General features: G+C 36.0%; 2 protein-coding genes across 5 annotated transcripts in view; both read left to right on the forward strand.

Annotated features, from left to right (window-relative positions):
• The window catches only part of LOC106077450 (histone-lysine N-methyltransferase SETD2-like), a 34,603-nt gene extending 31,234 nt beyond the window's left edge, over window positions 1-3,369 (forward strand). For all 4 annotated transcript variants that reach the window (XM_056016019.1, XM_056016018.1, XM_056016020.1 and 1 more), the window contains one exon: window positions 586-3,369. The gene's annotated coding sequence lies outside the window, so the exon portion shown is untranslated. The remainder of the gene's footprint in view (window positions 1-585) is intronic.
• Window positions 3,370-4,675: 1,306 nt separating this feature from the next.
• On the forward strand, window positions 4,676-21,306 carry LOC106064221 (uncharacterized). The gene is made up of 9 exons (XM_056016413.1): window positions 4,676-5,014; window positions 5,451-5,569; window positions 6,951-7,161; window positions 9,609-9,733; window positions 12,369-12,594; window positions 13,263-13,553; window positions 16,323-16,652; window positions 17,861-17,951; window positions 19,009-21,306. Exons 1-8 carry the CDS (start codon window positions 4,915-4,917, stop codon window positions 17,947-17,949), a joined length of 1,491 nt encoding a protein of 496 aa, XP_055872388.1. The 5' UTR covers window positions 4,676-4,914; the 3' UTR covers window positions 17,950-17,951; window positions 19,009-21,306.

Genomic DNA, 21,306 nt, shown 5'->3' on the forward strand with positions numbered 1-21,306 from the left:
CTGGTATTCTGACGCCCAGCTCTTCGGTATGTCCGACTTTCACAACCATAGAGAGGTACACTGACCACTAGCGAAAAATTACCGTTTTAATTTTACTGGCAAGTTTTTGTTACACTTCCAGTGATATGGCGTATATCCCTTTAATATTATCTATTTATCTTTGAAGTTATATCTATCTATCTATCTATCTATCTATCTATCTATCTATCAAATCTATCAAATCTATCAAATCAATCAAATCTATCTAATCTATCTAATCTATCTTATCTATCTTATCTATCTATCTAATCTATCTAATCTATCTAATCTATCTAATCTATCTAATCTATCTAATCTATCTAATCTATCTAATCTATCCATCTATAGATTCCATCCATCTATAGATTCCATCCATCTATAGATTCCATCCATCTATAGATTATATCCATCTATAGATTATATCCATCTATAGATTCTATCCATCTATAGATTCTATCTATATGTTTTTCTGTGTGTCTGTCTGTCTCTCTGTCTAACCCTAACCCTATACATACATACATCTTATCTACTCTAATCTAAATATCGATTTTATTTTTTACTTTTCAGCTTACTCACAAAGTTGAAAATACCTTCTGGAAAAAAATTAAATTGCATCAACATTTAGAATTGCAACTAAATGTTTGCAAGAATTCAATGTCTATGGTTCAAAATCTATGGCTCAACTTCAATGCTTTAACATTTATGGTTCAACATCAGTGGTTCAACATCCATGGTTTAACATCAGTGCTTCAACATCAATAGTTCAATATTAATGGTTCAACATCTATGCTTTAAAATCTATGGTTCAACGTTAATGGTTCAACACCATTGCTTCAACATCAGTGGTTCAACATCAGTGGTTCAACATCAGTGGTTCAACATCAGTGGTTCAATATCAGTGTTTCAACATCAGTGGTTCAACATCAGTGGTTCAACATCAGTGGCTCAACATCAGTGGTTCAACATCAGTGGCTCAACATCAGTGGTTCAACATCAGTTGTTTAGAAAAAAAAACACATTCATTATTCATTTTAGTTTCTTAGACCGCCCACCTCTACTTTCCATCTAATTATGTTTAAGTGTCCCAGTATCCATTAAAACTGAGACCACAAGAACCAAGAGGAGCAAGACGCTTTGGGCTGCTTATCACGTACTAACACTTTGAGTGCCTTAACAAGAACCATCTTTTGTCAGTCTGTACTTTGTTTTGGCCACCATTTTGGAAATAGTAGACATGATTTTTATGGCAGGCTCGCTCAACAATGTTATGATACAAAATCGTTTTTTTTAACCCATACAGCGCTGAGTGCATACACAATGGAATTCGGATGTTTAGAGACTAAACTAACACACGCGTTTTAAGGGTTAAATTTTATATCTTCATAAGTGTTACAGTTTTGACATAAACCTTATAACTGTAGATCACATTTGTTTTGATACTAGAAAACAAGCCAAATACAAACACATGACCTTGTATTGAAAGCAATGCCTGTATAAAGTGTAGAAGAGTGTAGTTGTATCAATAAGTTTGGATCAGTCATGTAATTAAATTTCTAATACATCTAGACCAGGGGTTCTCAACCTGTGGGTCGCGACCCCCTTATGGGTCGATTGACGATTTGCCAGGGGTCGCCTAAGACCATCAAAAAAAAATGAATTGTTTTGTCTATTCTTCTTTTGCTGCGTGTGTAGGAAGGGGGGGGGGTCGCGACCGAGTGGGGGATTCTAAAAAGGGGTCGCCGAGCTTAAAAGGTTGAGAACTGCTGATCTAGACTAACAATAATATATCTGTGCGATTAGAAATTTATATTTTTGTTTACAATTGTTTTGTTTAGCTCAATTTCAAGCTTTTGGCTTTCCCACTAAGCTATGATCCTATCACTTGTCTGAAACAGATGGAAAGGGGTAAGGGGTAAAGGAGGGAGTATCTAGCTCTAGGTCATCGCTGCTTTTTTAATGTAGGTCTATGTATAAAAAAAAAAGGTATGTAACCTGAATTCAAAGCCTCCTCAACCTCCTCAAGCCAGTACGGTAACCACTGTCACAGAGAGCTACTTATGAAAATAGGTTTCATAGTTATTTACAAACTTTTTTTTTTCAACAAACAAACTTGTACTACTCTATCAATCAAGAAAAATGTGTTCGAGATACCAAACGAAATAATTAATTACGAATAGTTAATGAACTTTTTTTTTTATTCTTGAGTTGACATGTAAAAGAAATAATTGTGCAAAATTTCAGCTCGATCCGAGAATGGGTGTGAGAGAAATAATATGGACACACTTTTCACCAGACAAAGTGAGTTGATATAAGCTTTGTAACAAGCTTTGTAAAAACAAATAATGTTTGCACTATTATTGCACTCGTGTACCCAATTATGTACTCAAGCATACAGTCGTTATTTTAAATATCTACCCCAAGGTATTTCAATGTATCTTTTTCATGTCTGGTAACCCGTAGGCCTAAGGATAATATCTAGCTACAAATAGACTATATTTATTTATGTATTATTTCAATGTATCTTTCTCATGTCTGGTACCCGTAATAATAATATCTAGCTACAAATAGACTATATTTATTTATGTATTATTTCAATGTATCTTTCTCATGTCTGGTACCCGTAATGATAATATCTAGCTACAAATAGACTATATTTATCTATGTATTATGACTATTTTAAAAATAACTAAAATCTAATATATATATAGACAGGTACAGAGGCCAGGTGCAACAGTTGCTGTCAACTTTGCCCTAAATTATGTTCTACTGTCATCAGTGCCTTTGCTGGCAGCTCGTACTGAGCCAAAACTTATAATTGAATGCAATCCAATATTCCCTGAGGGATTTCCATTGACTGCAATGTTTACTTTTGGTTTCCTGTCTGTTCATTTTGTGCGTCAAAATACTGCAGCTTATATTATACGTAGATGACAGTAACGACGACTCTACCTACGACTGACTTTTCACATTCACTTTTCAATCGCTAATTGCTTCTCCAGTGCTGCAGAAATACTGCTAGTACCTTCTGGAACATCACGTGAGGAGACGTCACTTCCTGTCTTTGTACATTCCAGAGAGCACTCTGCTGTTTCATCTCGCCGGGGTCACACGTTGATCTCTACCTGTCACTGTACATTTGTAATCATATATGCTTCCAATACTTAAACATGAACTGACGAAATGCCTTTGACCTGGAATTTCAAACAACATGCTTATGTGTTGGGTTCTAGAAAGGCAAAATTAAAAGCGATTTTTTTTGATTTAAGACATGAGAATTTTCCTATTTGCAAAATCAATCTGTCTTGTTTTATTAACACAAAGGAATACATTTTAAACGTATATAGCATAATACATTTTTTTTCTAAAAGTCAATCTTTGTTTCTATTTCATTATTTTATCATGCTCTGCAAATTACGCATGTGTTAGTTGTTGTTTTAATCTTTATTATATCACCTAACTTTTTTTTTTGTCTGGTACAAATCTTGTACGCATTATTTCATTCTTTAGAGTGATGTTAATAAAGACAAATTCAGGAATCAAGAAAAAATAACCATTTAGTTAACTAATCATTGGTGATCAATTATTTGTTTTTTATTTAGAAAAAGGAAGACAAATTCTACAGTATTGAGATTTTGTACCAATTGTACGTCCCGTTTCTGTTATAATCTTTTTATTATTCTTATTTTACATATTTCGCTAGCATCTAATGGGGATTTTGAAAATTAAAAGTTAGTCACAGTTATCGTTCCTTTTATTTAATAAAAGATTCCGTCCATCTTCTCTTACGCAGTAACATTCAGTGTGAGAGGAAAAAGAAAGCGATATGCAGAAATGTAGTAGCGATATAATGGAACCTACGTGATATTTTTGTTCAAAACAATGTCAAGTAATATCTAATATCAAGAGCACCACCTTGAGCAGTCAATGTTTAAAATTAATCAAGTCAAGATTACTTAGTGATACAAGCAAAAGGAGTGTAGAAAAATACACGCATATTACTACATATATGTTTATTAAACTTCGCTTAGCAGCGCTTTTGTATTCTGTACACCAGATACACCAAATTGATTGCTATTTATAGATTTGCCTCCATTTATGAAAATCTCCCCTATATCACGTGTCACATCGCAACGAAATCAATCAATAAAAACGAGTTCAATTAACACAATATTGGGGCTTTATTAGGTGCTGTATGCGTTTCGAGAAGCTGGATCGTAGGACTGGCAAAGATAGCCAATGGGTAAAACCGTTTCTAATTTTAGTTTAATAAAATCTCACGTAATAAAAAAAATATAAAACAACTTCTAAAATATGAAAAAAAATAAAAAAAATAAAACAACATTGCTTCACTTAAGGTATGTGATATATTGGAAATGTCACTAGATCTACGGAACGTTTTCAGACCTAATGTTAAGATTTCAAATTCTTCACTACTCTCCCCTCTCCTCGACCAGCAAAAGCAAATAGAGGCTTGGTTCAGTATTGACCCGCTGGTGCGTCACCATAGACAGAAGTTTTATTTTAAAAAAATAACTCCAGGTTTTCAGTACAGGTAAGTCGATCTCTCTCTCTCTCTCTCTCTCTCTCTCTCTCTCTCACATACACAAGCTGTTTCTCTTTCACACACACAAACACATACACACAATCTCTCTCTCTTTCACACACCCACATAGGCCTACACACAAGCTCTCTGTCTCTCTCTCAATCTCACTCTCTCTGTGTCTCTCTGTGTGTCCCACATGAATTGAGTTGCCTCGCGAGTGTAGCGCCAGTGCAACTTAAGACATTCACTTTCTGACAACAAAAGTTTGATATCTAGAAGTACTTTACTTTGGGCTTCGGTATAAACATGGGAAGAATCGTTGTAATCTCATTCTAGCTCTAAGTTCGTTTTGGATGCCAGGCAAACTCGACTGTGTAAACAATCTACCTCTGAAGATGACCATTCGACTACAGGTGCTGGTATTGATGTGTTTCAATCACCTATCAATTGCAAGTAAGAATAATATCTCTATTGAACATAACTTATTACATTAATCTATAATTCATGTATAAGTAAAATAAATATAATTGTATTAATTTATATATTTTTTTTAACATATTTATTTACTTATTGAAAGAAAACTCCTTCTTCCCTAGTGCTATTAGAGCATGGAATGGCTTGCCTGAGCTAGCCAGGAAAACCAGTGACTTGGCAGAATTTAAGTCATTGGTTAATATGCATGACTAAATGCATGACGCGTAGGACGTAATCTTCTTCTTTTTTGAAGTAACGTCTGTATTAAATAAGATAAGATACACTTTTTTTACTCTAGTACATACCCCACGAATCTTTCCTAGTCGTAAATATGTTCTTATATAAGTTATAGAATTATATTTTACTAGCTATAAAAATATATAGTTTCACAATATATTTGTAATTTATTTCCCAGTCAATTCTGAAAACGTGGCCTGTCAACCTCACTCTGCTACAGCTGACCTAATAGAATTCAACTGTAATGTGAGCCTTGTGAAAGCTATGGGAGACTTCAGCGTGACTGTCATATCTAATGTAAATACACAATCAACGGATCAAAGCTTTATTTACTTTTCTATTGTTTTCTCTGTGTTAATGTTAATCTGTGTGTGTGTGTGTCTCTTTTCTCTCACTCTCACTAAAACAAATTAATTCCACTTATCTTATTCATGGTAAATCAGTAACACAGACTAAATATGCAAAATACCTAAGTGTTATAATAAATGAAAAACTGTCATGGAATCCACATATTGATGAAATTATTATTTAAAAAATCAAACAAAGCATTAGGATTTATTAAAAGAAATTTCTATCAATCAAATAAGAACATCAAACTAAAATAGTATTTAACCTTGATTAGGCCAATAATAGAATATGCATCCTCTCTTTGGGACCCCTCAACTCAAGAAAACATTAAGAAACTGGAACAGACACTAAATAGAGCAGTGAGATTCATAACAAACTATTCACATTTGACTAGAGTAACACCTTCAGTAGGACTATAACATTAAATTCGGGATAGAAGACTTAAAATTAAATTAGCAATTATACATAAAACATTCAACCAAAAAAAAAAGATTATAATACAAAGACGAAAAGATAAATGTACATTTCTTGATCCATAACACGGAGATTATAGGTACAAATGCTCCTTCTTCCCTAGTGCTATTGGCACAATGAATGGGCTGATAGTTAGCAAGAAAAAACCAAAGATTTAGCAGAGTTTAAGTCATTGATTAACATACATGACTAGATTGAACTAGGAACACGCGTAGGATTTTATCATCTTCTTTCTTAGAAGTAACGTCTTTATTATAAGATATTATAAGATAAGAAGATGTGTTACCAGTATTTCACTACAACCATTTCGCTAAGATTGCTCCTGATGGCGTCTCGGAGATTTGTAGCAAGAAGAGTGGCCCGCGTGATTGAGCGCCGAACCAACAAAAAGCTGAGAGAAGAAGCAGGCCTATCTACAACTGACCAAACCCACCCATGTTACGTATGCGGCTGGCTTTATCAAAACGAGGATTAGACTTTTAGAGTCATCTTCGAGTCCATAGGTAAATGAGAAATGTGCTCATCTTCGAGTCCATAGGTAAATGAGAAATGTGCTCATCTTTGAGTCCATAGGTAAATGAGAAATGTGCTCATCTTCGAGTCCATAGGTAAATGAGAAATGTGCTCATCTTTGAGTCCATAGGTAAATGAGAAATGTGCTCATCTTCGAGTCCATAGGTAAATGAGAAATGTGCTCATCTTCGAGTCCATAGGTAAATGAGAAATGTGCTCATCTTCGAGTCCATAGGTAAATGAGAAATGTGCTCATCTTCGATCTATATATATATATAATTTAAATTGTACCATTATGGAACGCTTATAAAATTTTCTTTTAAGTATTTCCCGTTTCTTTCAGAACGTCTCGGCAACGAATCGATCTGTCGTGGGGTCCGATTGCGAACATAGTCAAGGTACTGGGAGCGTTCAAATCTACATTTGTGTTTTTGTCGTAAACACTACACTACTTGGACCTGGCAATCATAAGATTCACTTTGCCGCCTGGGCCAATGGTTCTGATCCCAAGACGACGCAAGTGACGAGTACTGAGCTGGACATTCCGCTACCTGGTCAGTGGTGCCATAGTCTTTTTTTTTTTTAATTAGCGTTTCAGCGTTGACAAAATGTACAATTTAATTCAATTTCTGAGGATAGAAAAAAAGAAACAATACCTATTTTCTTAGAATTTTTGGAACATTTTTATTACACAGCTTATATCAACTCACTCTGTCCGTCTGTCTGTCTGGTAAAAAGTTTGTACATGTTATTTCTCCCAAACCCGTTCTTGGATCAAGCTGAAACTTTGCACAATTATTCATTGACATATAAAAGAAATGAATCAATAAAAAAAAGAAGTAACCAACTAGACAATTAATTATTACTGGTAATTCATTATTTATTATTCATTATTTTGTTTAAAAGTAACAAGGATTACTAATACATGGAACCTGTTCACAGATTTAAAAAAAAAGCTATAACAATTTTCATAGAAATTCGACAGTTTTTGTATATCTTTGGGACAAAAATTACTAGTTAATTTAATAAATAGGGAAAACTCCGCTTTGACAGTTAAATTTATTTCACTGTAGAAATCATAAACTGGATTAATAAAATTAATTCGTGACAATATTAGTATTAATACACAATATCAATACTATATCTCTAGCTAGATTCAGTATTCTAGTATAGACTACAGTCTTTTATGTCTGGATCTGTATCACCAAACTATAATTCTCTATACTCTTTGAGTAGAATTATACATAGACACTTTGAAGCGGTACTATATGTACCATTGAAACCACAGTGAATAATGAATCCGTTAAGACTATTCGATAGGGAGATATGGTAAGTGAAACATTTGTCAGAAATTTAGTTAACTACTAGTGTAAAAAAAAAAGATGTGTAAATTTTAGCATTAAAATAAAATGATTTTATTAAAACAAATAGTAGGTACACAGCGAACTTTACCCAAAAGTTTATAAAAGTACATTTTAGAATGTCCCCATGAGACTAATACATTCTAGAATATCCTCATTAGACTAACAGGCTTACATTCTAGAATATCCCCATTAGACTAAGACATTCTAGAATATCCTCATTAGACTAACAGGCTTACATTCTAGAATATCCCCATTAGACTAAGACATTCTAGAATGCCCTCATTAGATGAAACAACCTACCTTACGTGTACAAGAACGAAATCGACTAAGTCCAAACGCTTAATTTAAAAATAATAGTTAGTGAATACCAAAAAAAATGACTGAAAATTTAATACTTGCTTTAAATTTCGTTCAATTACAAAATAATGACAAAATATATGTCGCATTGATTTCAAGCTTATTCTAATAATTTCATATCAATGACCAATCCCACTAATTTTATGTGTGTGATATTAAGTGTGTATTGATTATAGTGGGTCGAGTAGTTTCTCCAGACGCCAGGGCTAACTCTGTGATATTGATATGTCTATGCTGTATTCGTTTAGTCCTCATCTAGTTACGAACTTGTTAAAACGACGTAGTGTATCCCAATTATAAGCAGACTATCTGGAGATATCAGCAAAATTAAAACAACAATTACATTCATAGAAATCACATAATCCCACAATCAATAAATAAAACATCAATAACTATATTGATAAAATCGATTTAATTTCACTCTAAATCCTATTTAATCTACTCTAACATCTCACTGTCTCTTTATCTATCTATCTATCTATCTATCTATCTATCTATCTATCTATCTATCTATCTATCTATCTATCTATCTGTCTATCAATCAATCAATCAATCAATCAATCTATCTATCTATCTGTCTGTCTATATGTCTATCTATCTATCTATCTATCTATCTATCTATCTATCTATCTATCTATCTATCTATCTATCTATCTATCTATCTATCTATCTATCTGTCTGTCTGTCTGTCAATCAATCAATCAATCAATCAATCAATCAATCAATCAATCAATCAATCAATCTATCTATCTATCTATCTATCTATCTATCTATCTATCTATCTATCTATCTATCTGTCTGTCTGTCTGTCTGTCTGTCTATATCTATCTATCTATCTATCTATCTATCTATCTATCTATCTATCTATCTATCTATCTATCTATCTATCTATCTATCCATCTGTCTGTCTGTCAGTCTATTTTTATCTATCTATCTATCTATTTATCTATCTATCTATCTATCTATCTATCTATCTATCTATCTATCTATCTATTTATCTATTTATCTATCTATCTATCTATCTATCTATCTATCCATCCATCCATCCATCCATCCATCCATCCATCCATCCAATGCTATGCTATGCTATGCTATGCTATGCTATGCTATGCTATGCTATGCTATGCTATGCTATGCTATGCTATATGTATGACAGACATACAAAATGTATCCTTTTTTAGTCTAGAAAATGCCATAACGTATTCACCATCAAGGAATCAATCTATGAAATGTGTTTTACATTGTTGTTCATTCCACGTTCATGTTCATGTTTCACACAGGAGAAGTCCAAGAGCCAGTTTGCCTTCCGACTGAGTTCGATTATTTAATGAAAATTGGCTACGTGACGTGTCTGTCCCCTATTTCTTACGGACGTGTCTCTTGTTCATTGAACGTCAGAACTAACGTAAGTAAATAAGAATATATTGAACTCTCACTTATCTTCACCTGAGATGAACTCCAATAGGTGACAAGGTAGGGAGACCTAGGTCTCCCGTAGTGCCCTGGTAAGGAACTCTGCTGTGTGGCGTAGTGCCTCATAGCTTCCATAGCTTCGCGGAGCTGCGGACACTCTTGCAAGACGTGCGTCACCGTCTCTTCTGATTCCCCACAGTGTCGGCAACGGGCATCAAAAATTTGGCCGGAACCGGGTGAAGTACGCACCTATGGGGCAGTGTCCCGTACGCCACTGCGCTATTGTTGTTTGTTCCGACCTTTTTAGCCTCCACCACGGGTCCTCTCGATTTGGGCGAGGCATGTGCTGCCAGACTCCCCTGGCAGCTCACTTACCTTCACCAGCTTCAGCTATCCCTTAGTCTGTTGAACCGTTGGGACACCACACAACAGCTGTTGACAGTCTTTCTCCATTTCTCTCTGACTTTTGTCTTGGATAGAATGTCTTTCAATGATAGACCATTCCATTCTTTTATGTTGTCTTCCCATCGATTTTTTAAAATATAAGTTCCTTTGTCTGCCTCTTCTTCCTTTTCCTGGTACTTTTCCTCAAGGAAGGTCTTTACGAGCTTGGAGGATCTTGGGATATGTCCATAGAGTTTAAGTCTTCGTTTTTGTTGTTGTTGTTTTTACTGTAGTTAGCTGGCCATCGTCGGGTCCAATTGCTGTTTTTATCATGTTATTAATCTCTTTATTTTTTATGGGGGCTTTGCAAATGATACCTAGGATCTTTCTGTAGGATCTTTGTTACATTGATAGGATCCTCCTCTTTAGATCTGCAGTATGTGTCCAGAATTCGCAAGCATATAAGAATGTGCCCGTGATCGGGGATCAAATCAGTTTAATTTTTTATCCAGAGCTATGCCATTGTCTTTCCAGATAGTTTTGCCAAAATTAAAAATTAGAAAACCAAAAAATTGAAATCAAAATCAGTCATATATTAGTTTTGGCAAGATTATTATTATTATAGCTTCCTTATAGCGCTACTTTTATGCTTATAGCATGCTCAGAGCGCTTTTAGTCCAATCGCATCTGTGGACCAGTGGGGGAAAGGGGTATCTAGAAGTTGGTTTTCCGTGCTGCCTTTAGGCTCTCAGTAAACACAACTCTGCCCGAATCGGGTGTCGAACCTCGAGCCCCATTCTAGGTAGCCAAGCCAAGCCAAGTTCAAGCTTACTTGGCCTCTCGACCACGCTTCCTGATGTGGTCTCCTGATCCAATATTCATAGATCAATCTGATAGATAATTGTGTATGTGCTTGCATCCATCAGTCGCGACAAAGAAACCGCTGTGGTAACCCACACGTACCACAGTACTACTTCCATCATTGCGGCTTCAAGAATCAACCTTTTAAATTGCATTTAAATCATTTCAGAATAGCACACTCTTCTGTACTAATTATTGCTTTACTAATTACCCAACAGAAAATGTAGTAAATGTATGATATTGAATGTGAATGGACATACTGAGAATTGTCGAGAGTTAAAAGCATACACAGCTGAACACCCATGCTTTACTATTGGTTCACGTGATCCCCCATTTGGTGCGGGGCTCTTGGTGGTTCTGTTTTTGTTGTTACTCTTTGAATTGTATGACTGAAACCAATGTCTCTTCACAGCATATCAATACATCTAATCGTCTGCAATTTTGCTCCTTAACCCTTTACACGCGTGTGGTAGTTTAGTCTAGTCTAAACAGAAGAATTGTAATTCTATTTTATATGCACTCTTGTATGAAAAGCTCAGCACTTTAAGGGTCAACCGAAACTGTAATGGAATAATGAAAACAGTGTATTTCTTGTCGGGACCTATGACCTATGACCTATGCCTCCACACAGATAAAATGGATGAAGTATATTCCTGCTATATGGCATTGCTGATTTGATTTTAGCTATCAGTCATGTCCCTTAGTGCTAAATACAAGACATCACTTATGTGCTAAATACAATATATCACGAATATGCTAAAAACATGTATCACGAATGTGCTAAAAATATATCACAAATGTGCTAAAAATATATCACAAATGTGCTAAAAATAAATCAGAAATGTGCTTAAAATGTATTAAGAATGTGCTAAAAATATATCACGATTGTGCTAAATAATATCACGAATGTGCTAAAAATGTATAACGAATGTGCTAAAAATATATAACGAATGTGCTAAAAAAACATATCACTAAAAAATTTTTTTGCCAAATTACCACTAAGCGTTAAATACAAGATATCAAGTATATGTGTTAAATACAAGACATGACTATGTGCTAAATGACATCAATTATGTACTTAATGAATGACATCACGAATATGCTAAATAAATGACGTCACGAATGTGCTAAATGAATGACATCACGAATGTGCTAAATGGATGACATCACGAATGTGCTAAATGAATGACATCACGAATGTGCTAAATGAATGACATCATGAATGTGCTAAATGAATGACATCAAGTATAAGCACTACATACTAGACATCACATAGGCTGGCTAAAAACAAGACTTCACGTATGTGCTAAATAAATGACTTCGCAAATGTGCGAAGTAACATGACATCACGTATCATTAACATTTTGTCACTCCACCAACAGGGAACGCTCGTTAGGACCGGAGTATCAACAACAATGCATAGTACTACAAAGATATATCCCCCTAGTGAGGGAAACCCGAACACATTTTTTGATCAATGCAAGTTAAGCTACGAACTAGTTTCTCTTGGACCTGGGCTGCAGGAGTTTCAAGTCAACATGACCAATGTAAATCCTGACATGAAATCCTCTTCTAAACCAAGTAACTGGACTACGCCGGTTCGTTTTCGTAAGTATTATTTATTGTTTTAGGATAATATCGTCAGACCTATTCTATTTACGATATTTTTTTCATTAATAAAAATGTTGTATCATTTGTAAGTAATACTGCACTACAGGATTTGAAATTCCTTTTTGGATATTTCGCTCTATTGACGTCTACTTCGGCTAGGATTTTTTTTTTCTGCAATGCCTATATCAACTGGAACTAAATTTAAACACGCTATTTCTCCCTAGCCCTTTCTCGGATCAAGTTGAAACTTTACACAATTATACATTGTACTTGACAAAACATGAATAAATTAAAATATTAACCTATTTTTCAATTAGTTATCGGTAATTAATTATTTTATTTCAAATCAGAAAAGGGAAATACATTCTACATTATTGAGAAATATAGCTAGATAAGCATTTTTTTTTAAAGATAATTTTATTTTTCGCTTGTTTTTAAGTACTGGACTCTTAAAACCGTATATACGTTACTACAGATACCTAGTCCCATTAGAGAATGGAATGGGTTGCCTGAATCAGCCAGGAAAAACAACGAATTGGCAGAGTTTAAGCCATTGATTAACATGCATGACTAGATTTACACATGAAATGTTATTATCTTCTCTTTTTTTTTTTTTCAAGTAAACGTCTGTAATTTATAAGATAAGATATGATTGTATTTTTCAGATGCTCAAACTCTAATCAATTTTACAATAAGCGGCCACGAAGATATCATTCAAGTCGAACTGGGCGACAACGTCACATTCGCCTGCTCAACAGACGGCTACCCACCGACGGACAGATACATAAGACATGAACCATTTTATTCGGACTTCATTTATAAAAGAGACCTACTGGACAAACAATTGAACTACACTATAACCGACTGTCAGCAGGCTGGCAAGTACACCTGTAGAAGCTACGGGCGGATAGCGGCATGGGATTTTATAGACAAGGCAGTCTACGTGGAAATACCGTGTAAGTATTAGTTTAGCACAGGCAAGACTGGATTTGGTCTTGATAAGGCTCTAAGCCAGTGATGCCCAACCTTATTTGGTCTGCGGACCATTCCAATATCCAACACTCCTGTCGCGGGCAGTATCAACAAAAATGTACAAAAAAAATGAAATGAAATTAACCTGAAACTATTTGATTAGAAACCCGCAAATCTAGTACTTACACTAATTGATGGGTTATTTAAAGTTTATATTTTTTTTACGCTTCAGAAAATGAATGCCGTCATATATTTTTTATAATGCCGTTTATATGTTGTTGATTAATTAAATAGCCACACTTTCTGTACAATAAAATCTTCTGGCATATTATCATGTTCCGAGGAAAGATCCGTTCAATTTTCATGGTAGATTATACATTCAGAGTCCCATTTCATCAACGTACAAATTTGTTAAATGCCTCTAACAATCCATCAGAGAAAAAGTGAGGGCCCTAACGTAACTAGAGATCATTTCTCATCAATTTTTTCTTAGGAGGGGGGGGGGGGTTCTACACTTTTTGCCGACGTTTCAGCGGGCCGGTTGGAACCACATCACGGGCCGTATCTGGCCCGCGGGCCGCATTTTGGGCATCACTGCTCTAACCTATTTGAGATATGGGACCCTTTGTAATCAACACAGTTCCACTTTTAGACCTCGCTATCTATATAGTGCAAAGGTCATCTGTTAACGAGGGTAAATGTGGCCAGCACAACGACCAAAGCGCCAGGATGTAGCACTTTAAGCTGCATAAAGATCATCAGCTCCTGTGTTGTTGTTTTTTAGGGTTTGTAATTGACACACTAAAACAACATGAGCTTCAATAAACACAATGATTTTATTCGTCTCTATTTATGTTCTTTACTCCAGCCACTTGTTCTCTAAACTGACTTCCTTTTACACACAGTCCTGACACACTGCTGTTCACTCAACCATGTACACTCAAGGTCCACTGGTCATTTCATACACAGGCACACGCACACTGCACTACCAGCCACTCAAAATACATACACTTACTATCACAGTTGACTCCAGAAACCTTTCTTATATTTGTGTAATACAGTATAGCCCCAAGGCAGCAGAGGTTTTGATTGAGAATCGTCGGATGTACAGAAAATAATGGTATCAGAAGTGGAGCGAATTATTTGATTATATGGAGAGAATGATCTGGATCTGACTATGTAATCTTTGTTCACGGTGTTTTTAAGACACCCCGAGTCCACCCAACTCAAAGGATACCTAACATTAGTTGCGGAAAGTAAAGGCGGTTGATCGTTGTGCTAGCCACATGACACCCTTGTTAACCGTAGGCCATAGAGAGAGATGACCTTTAAATCATCTGCCTCATAGTCCGCAAAGTATGAAAGGGAATAGTGACTTTTTAATGTTGGTCAGTGCTGTACAATGTATTGTCACATGACTGACAGCTTTAATTAAATTAATTATCTAGGTCGCTTGCACAGTGCGCCGAACGAGTTGGTTGAGAATTCATCTTCTCATATTTATATTTTACCTAACCCTTAGTCTGTAGGACCGTTGGGGCACCATGCAAGATTTGTCGACCATCTTTCTCTATTCCCCTTTATCTTTTGCCTTAGATAGAATCTCTTTCAATGGCAGACCTGTCCATTCTTTTATGTTGTCTTCAGATCGCTTTCTCTGTTGTTGTTTTTTCCTGGTACTGTGCCCTGAAGGAAGGTCTTTACGAGCCAAGAATACCTTGTAAAACGGACATTGATTTTTTAGCTTGCTAATTTTACGACAGTTAGCTGGTCATCATGGGGTCCAATGGCTGCAGTAACCCTGTCTCTAATCTCTTGGCTTGTGATGGCACAGAACGATCCTAGGTATCACATTTATAGACCGGTTATCTTTATATTTCCCCTTTTTTTTTTATTCACAGTAAAAGATGAACCGTAGACTGGAGTAATTCTGTGTGGTTTCTCCATCACTTTTGTATATAAGGAAATCGGTTTATTTTGGTGCACCCCATCCATCAGATGGAAGAAGAAGGAGGACTAGTCCAAACACCTTAAATGTTTTGTCTCATTGACAAGTTCTAGTTTCAATCATCAGCGATCTCTAAAGCGTTGTACAGAGTTAACACAGAAGCAAAAAGGATTTAGTCAAGTTCCGCTCTCAGACCTTGCAATCTATAGGGCAGAAGATGTAAAATGTCATCTGTTTCTGTGGCCCACTGTTAACGAGAGTGTCATGGTTTTCCCCAGGATTCGAACCAGGGACGCCCGTTTCAGAAGCCAAGCGCCTTACCGCTCAGCCACCGCGCCTTCCAGAATGGATATACTTAATATACAAATTAACCCAGACCTAACACTCTCCTAGAAGGAGACTACCTCACTTTCTGAACACCGAGCATGCATTTAATTACGCATACAGGCTGCACGGTGTTCGCAGAGTGCATTGACAAGACAAGGATGGTTTCGAACACCGTACGACTATTTTTCCGTCAAAGTGTGATGTGAAAACTCTCTTGCCTTTCTTCACACTGAGACGTACGTTTTTTTGTTTGTATATAGATTTCAAATTCTAAAAAAGGGGTACCTTAGGACCTACTACTTAATTATAATTTTTTTTTAATTTTATTTTATATTGTTCAAAACCGTGTAGTGTGCAAGTGGACTTATATTCTCAAAATAAATTAATTAAAACAAATCCTGGAGCTGTGTTGAGACGAAAGCAACCAGCATTTTTTTGTTTATTCATTTATTAGAAATGTTGCTAATTTTATTTTCAGGTCCACTAGGGTATTTCTATAAAGCTTCCAACGAAACAAACAGACAATATATTGGCAACTACCATGATACAACTAAACTTTCGATTCCTGTCCTCGGATCTCCAGCGCCCAAGAAAATGAGATTATCCAGACGAAATTCCGGCAAGCAAACAGTCTCGGACGATTTTTTCTCAAACGAAGTGTCCCTTGTCTACAAGAAAGAGATCGGACCATTGGGCAGCATTTATGTTGAATTTTTAGATCTCCAACTGATTTCAAAAAGTACATATTGTATTCTGAGTGTTGACAACGGCGTTGGGGAGCAGTCATTGTTTGAATTCAGCATACAATGTAAGAGTATAACTTAGTTAAGTCTTCACTCTGTAAAACTTACAATTAGTTGTTAATATTTAGGGGAGCAGTCATTGTTTGAATTCAGCTTACAAGGTAAGGGTATAACCGTTAATTTAGTTTAAATGAGGATTTTATTGATCAATGGAATAATTATTTTATTGAATTCAGTTTGAAGATATTGAACTCAAGGAAATTTGTTTTCAACACTGTGTTTCTTCAGTGTGCTAACAATGGCAGCTCCAAACCAACATACTATGCGCTAGGGTTACAATTTGATTGTGTGGACAACACAATTCTCAAACCAACTCCTGACATTATAGAATAATTTAATTGTTCCCAACTCACTGGAAAGACTCATTACAATAATAACATAATACAAGAAAATAATAGAATGAGATTTGATAGACCGCCCATCAGCTTCATATATTTGGGATCGAGTTATGAATAAATTTAATTTTTGTCAAGCAAATATAAGCCACGGTTTAGTTTGTACTAGTGATGTGTTGTTTTTTGTTTCGGCATTGATTTGCATGTCATATGCTGATGGTGTCCTCCCTAAGAGTGTCACCATGTCCGCTAGCTCTTCCTCTGTTCCTGCCAGAACTTACCAAATCGTAGTATCCTTACACTTGCTGTATTCCACAATTTTCCCCTCACACTTTTCTTACATTCCCCCCCCCCCAAAGGTTTGAGTATCCCAGGTTTGAGTACCCCAGGTTTGAGTACCCCAGGTTTGAGTACCCCAGATTTAATTCCCCAAGGTTTGAGTACCCCAGGTATAATTCCCCAAGATTTGAGTACCCTAGGTTTAATTCCCTAAGGTTTGAGTACCCCAGGTTTAATTCCCCAAGGTTTGAGTACCCCAGGTTTAATTCCCCAAGGTTTGAGTACCCCAGGTTTAATTCCCCAAGGTTTGAGTACCCCAGGTTTAATTCCCCAAGGTTTGAGTACCCCAGGTTTAATTCCCCAAGGTTTGAGTACCCTAGGTTTAATTCCCCAAGGTTTGAGTACCCTAGGTTTAATTCCCCAAGGTTTGAGTATTATCACACGTTTCCTACAACTTATTATCACATGACTTCACATGTATCAAGATAGTCAGAATGTCTCTGGCGTTCAAAACATATTGAAATACAATTATAAACTATTTAGAATTTATAATCTCCTTATTTGCCTGTGACTCAGTGTTATTTTTTTTTATTTTGCAGACAACGCTGGTGCATCCTTGATGTTGAAACAGATAGAAAACTGTTACCTCGTAGTTGTTATTTTGTCAGTCATCCTAGTCATAGATTAGAGGTAAGATATGGAGAGTAATCTACAGCTTTGCATTTATGCAATTTAGCTTAACCATTTATTTTCTCTGAAAATGTTGCAGAAATATGTAGCTTGTTAACCTTTTTTTTATTCTTTGAAACATTGGTCCGTCTGGCGATGAATTCCAAGTCTTTTATACATGTTCGGAACGATGTCACTAATAAAGTAGTTCCTTCTCATTGCACGGTGCAACGTTGAAAGAGATCTTCCACGTCGCTGTCGATAATCCATGCGCCGTTCCTCAAGGGACCGTTACACTAATGGCGAGTCCTGCACGGTCTGCTTGGCACAACATAGGAAAATGGCGAAGGTTCCCGGTGTACAAGGCCTTCGGCCATGCGACCGAGTGCCAGATATATCTGAAATAGCAATGCTATGACTTGGATATCTTCCAGACACAACGGTTGTTCAAGCAGGCTTACATGCCTAGATCTCGGGGAGCCTACGGCTCAGCTCTTTTGACAATCAAACGGTTCTGTCATGTTGTAGCATTGTGTATCACAAGGTGCCTCTGGTGACTGTTCCCCAGTGTTGACTCTTGAAGCTTTTCCTATGTTTGGGTATAGTTGCAAGGAGTTTGTTTGGAGTCAGATGATTCCTTCTCCTAATATGTAACTAGATCACCTGTCTAAGAGATAAACTACGTGACTTCCGAACCGGGTTCGAGCCTAGGTTCGAATCCTGGTGATGACTGGGATTATTTGTTTCGAGATCTTTAGAGCACCTCTGAGTCCACCCAGCTATAATGGGTATTGGCATTAGTTGGGGAAAAGTAAAGGAGGTTGGTCGTTGTGCTGGCTACATGACACCCTCGTTAAAAGTGGGCCACAAAAAAAAAACAGATGACCATTACATTAGCTGCCCTATAGATCGAAAGGTCTGAAAGGGGAACTTTTTTATGGGTTGTGTCGTGATAATCATTGACGAGGTGATACAAGAATCGGAATAAACATGATATATAAACATGACATCTCGCTATTTTTTTAATTCTTCATTTCATTTATTCAAAAACAAAAGTAAATGAATTTTTCTTTTTCAGGTCCTATTTATATGTTGAACTGCGTCGGACTAACTCCTAGTTTTTCTACTGTTGACTGCTATAACAAGAAATGTAAAACAATGTTCCTGTATGGTTTTATTGTCAATCTATTAAGGAACTTTGTTTTGTATTTATAGATACATAGATTATCAATATCCATGTCTATTGGCTGCAATTGTAAACGCCTTCATAAGTTATATTCATACATAATAATAAGGTTAGATCAGTGTTTCCCAAGCTTTTTCCTTAACGGAACACTTGGTACATTCTGAGAATTTAGCGGAACAATTTGCTTATTTTTTTATGAGAGATTAATTCACATTGTGGTCTACTAATCAATTATTTCAATAGTTCGTGTAACATCTATTCAGAAGATTAATTCACATTGTGGTCTACTAATCAATTATTTCAATAGTTCGTGTAACAAACACAGTTTGTGAAACACTGCGTTAGACATTATTATAGTCGCATAGTTCCTACAAAGGGCATTAATTTATTACCAATACCAGAGTTTTTATTACGATGTTATGTCTTAGCTTCTGCCTAAGATACTGAAGAAGGAGATACACAGTAAGTTGAACATTGTATTAGTTGTTTGGTCAATAACGGGGGGGGGGTGTTCTAGAGGTAAAACGCCTGGTTTTCGAATAAAGATAGCACTGGTTTAAATCTCGGAGAAGACTTGTCCTTTTTAATGTGGGGGATTTAAGGACGCCCCTGAGTCCTCCCAACTCTAACGGGTACAGTGAGTTAACTACCTGGCAAGCTCTTGACATTCAAACCCAGCATTTCTAGTTCAAATCTCTTTTGAGGCATGTATATTTAATTTGGAGCAACACATAGCAAACACTATTGTTAAACGTTCTTGGTACTTTTGTATGTCATTGAAATGATGAACCATTTTGTAAAGTCTAGTGATCATGTTTGACATGTTCCTTCTTATTTGAAAATCATTATTACATCCTAGCCCAAACCTCCCGCAGGATTCAAACCCAGAACAATAGAGACCATCGAACAACAGTTCACGGCGATTATACACAGGATCAGACAGCTACATTATCTTCAATATATGATCTCTTCGGAGCTAAAACAAAAATTCTTATTTGAATTTCTAGTTGTGATTGTTGTTTCTACTTATATCATCAATTTATCTTAATTTTCCAGCAGTACTACTGTCATTATTATTTATGTTTACCTGGCGGCACGGTGGCTGAATGATTAAGCGCTTGGCTTCCGAACCTTGGGTTCTGAACTCAAATCTCGGTGAAGATTGGGATATTCTATTTTTTTTTTAGGGCGCCTCTGAGTCCACCTAACTGAAATGGATGCCTGGCTTTAGTTTGGGAAAGTAATGGCGGTTAGTCGTTGTGCTGGCCACATGACACCCTGCTCGTTAATCGTTGGCCAAGGAAACAGATGACCATAACATCATCTGCACTATAAATCTCAAGGTCTGAAAAGTGGATTTTTTTTTTACCTTGTACACAGTAAGAATTATACATTTACACGTTTTATTTGTCATGTCATTGTTACAGTAGTTTTACTGTTTTTATTTTATCTAACTCAAGTAACCAAAAGAGTGTCTTTGGAATAGCCTGTGTAAATTTAGCCTGTCAGTGGTGGTTCGATGATGACCACTTTAGACTTCCAGGTGGCTGAGAGCTTTGCACTGTGGTTTTGCGGCCTCCTGATGTGGCTGATGAGACCTTTGTGAACCCTTCACTCTGGGCAGATTATTCCAGCTGGATCTTTGTCCATTGCCTTTGATTTTGATTTCTTTTTCTCTGGCAAATTTCTTCTGCCAGCGTTGATGTAAATAATGTGACTGCTTCTAAAGAGTTCGATAATAAATCAATCCCTATTCCATAAGTCTTTATGTGTCAATTATAGTTTACACCGAGATTCTTGAGAGTTTTTCTCTCTTGATTTTACTTTTGATTTTGTTTGATGTCATGTCCTGTCAATTTGTTTCATTTACCAAAAAAAGAAAAACCACAAGCCTTTCAAATAATTTATTTCAATCATAAATGCTTATATATTTTCATATAACTTTTAACATTGAATAGCTCTGTTGTTCTTAAGGAAGAAGAATCAAGATCCTAGATTTGTCTCCGTGTCACCACAGATTAGGGTCCAGAAAATGGCTAAACTTATTAGCTTTATGAGACTGAAAGGTTGTGTTATTGTAGTGAGTTAGATTGTGTTAAGAAATAGTATTACTAAAGTCTACTACACTTATTTGATCTCATCTTAACTTGATTTTGTCTTTATTATAAATAAAGTTATATTTAGCATTGT

This window comes from Biomphalaria glabrata, chromosome 17 (assembly GCF_947242115.1).
Source record: "Biomphalaria glabrata chromosome 17, xgBioGlab47.1, whole genome shotgun sequence".
In the NCBI taxonomy this organism is placed as follows: domain Eukaryota; kingdom Metazoa; phylum Mollusca; class Gastropoda; family Planorbidae; genus Biomphalaria; species Biomphalaria glabrata.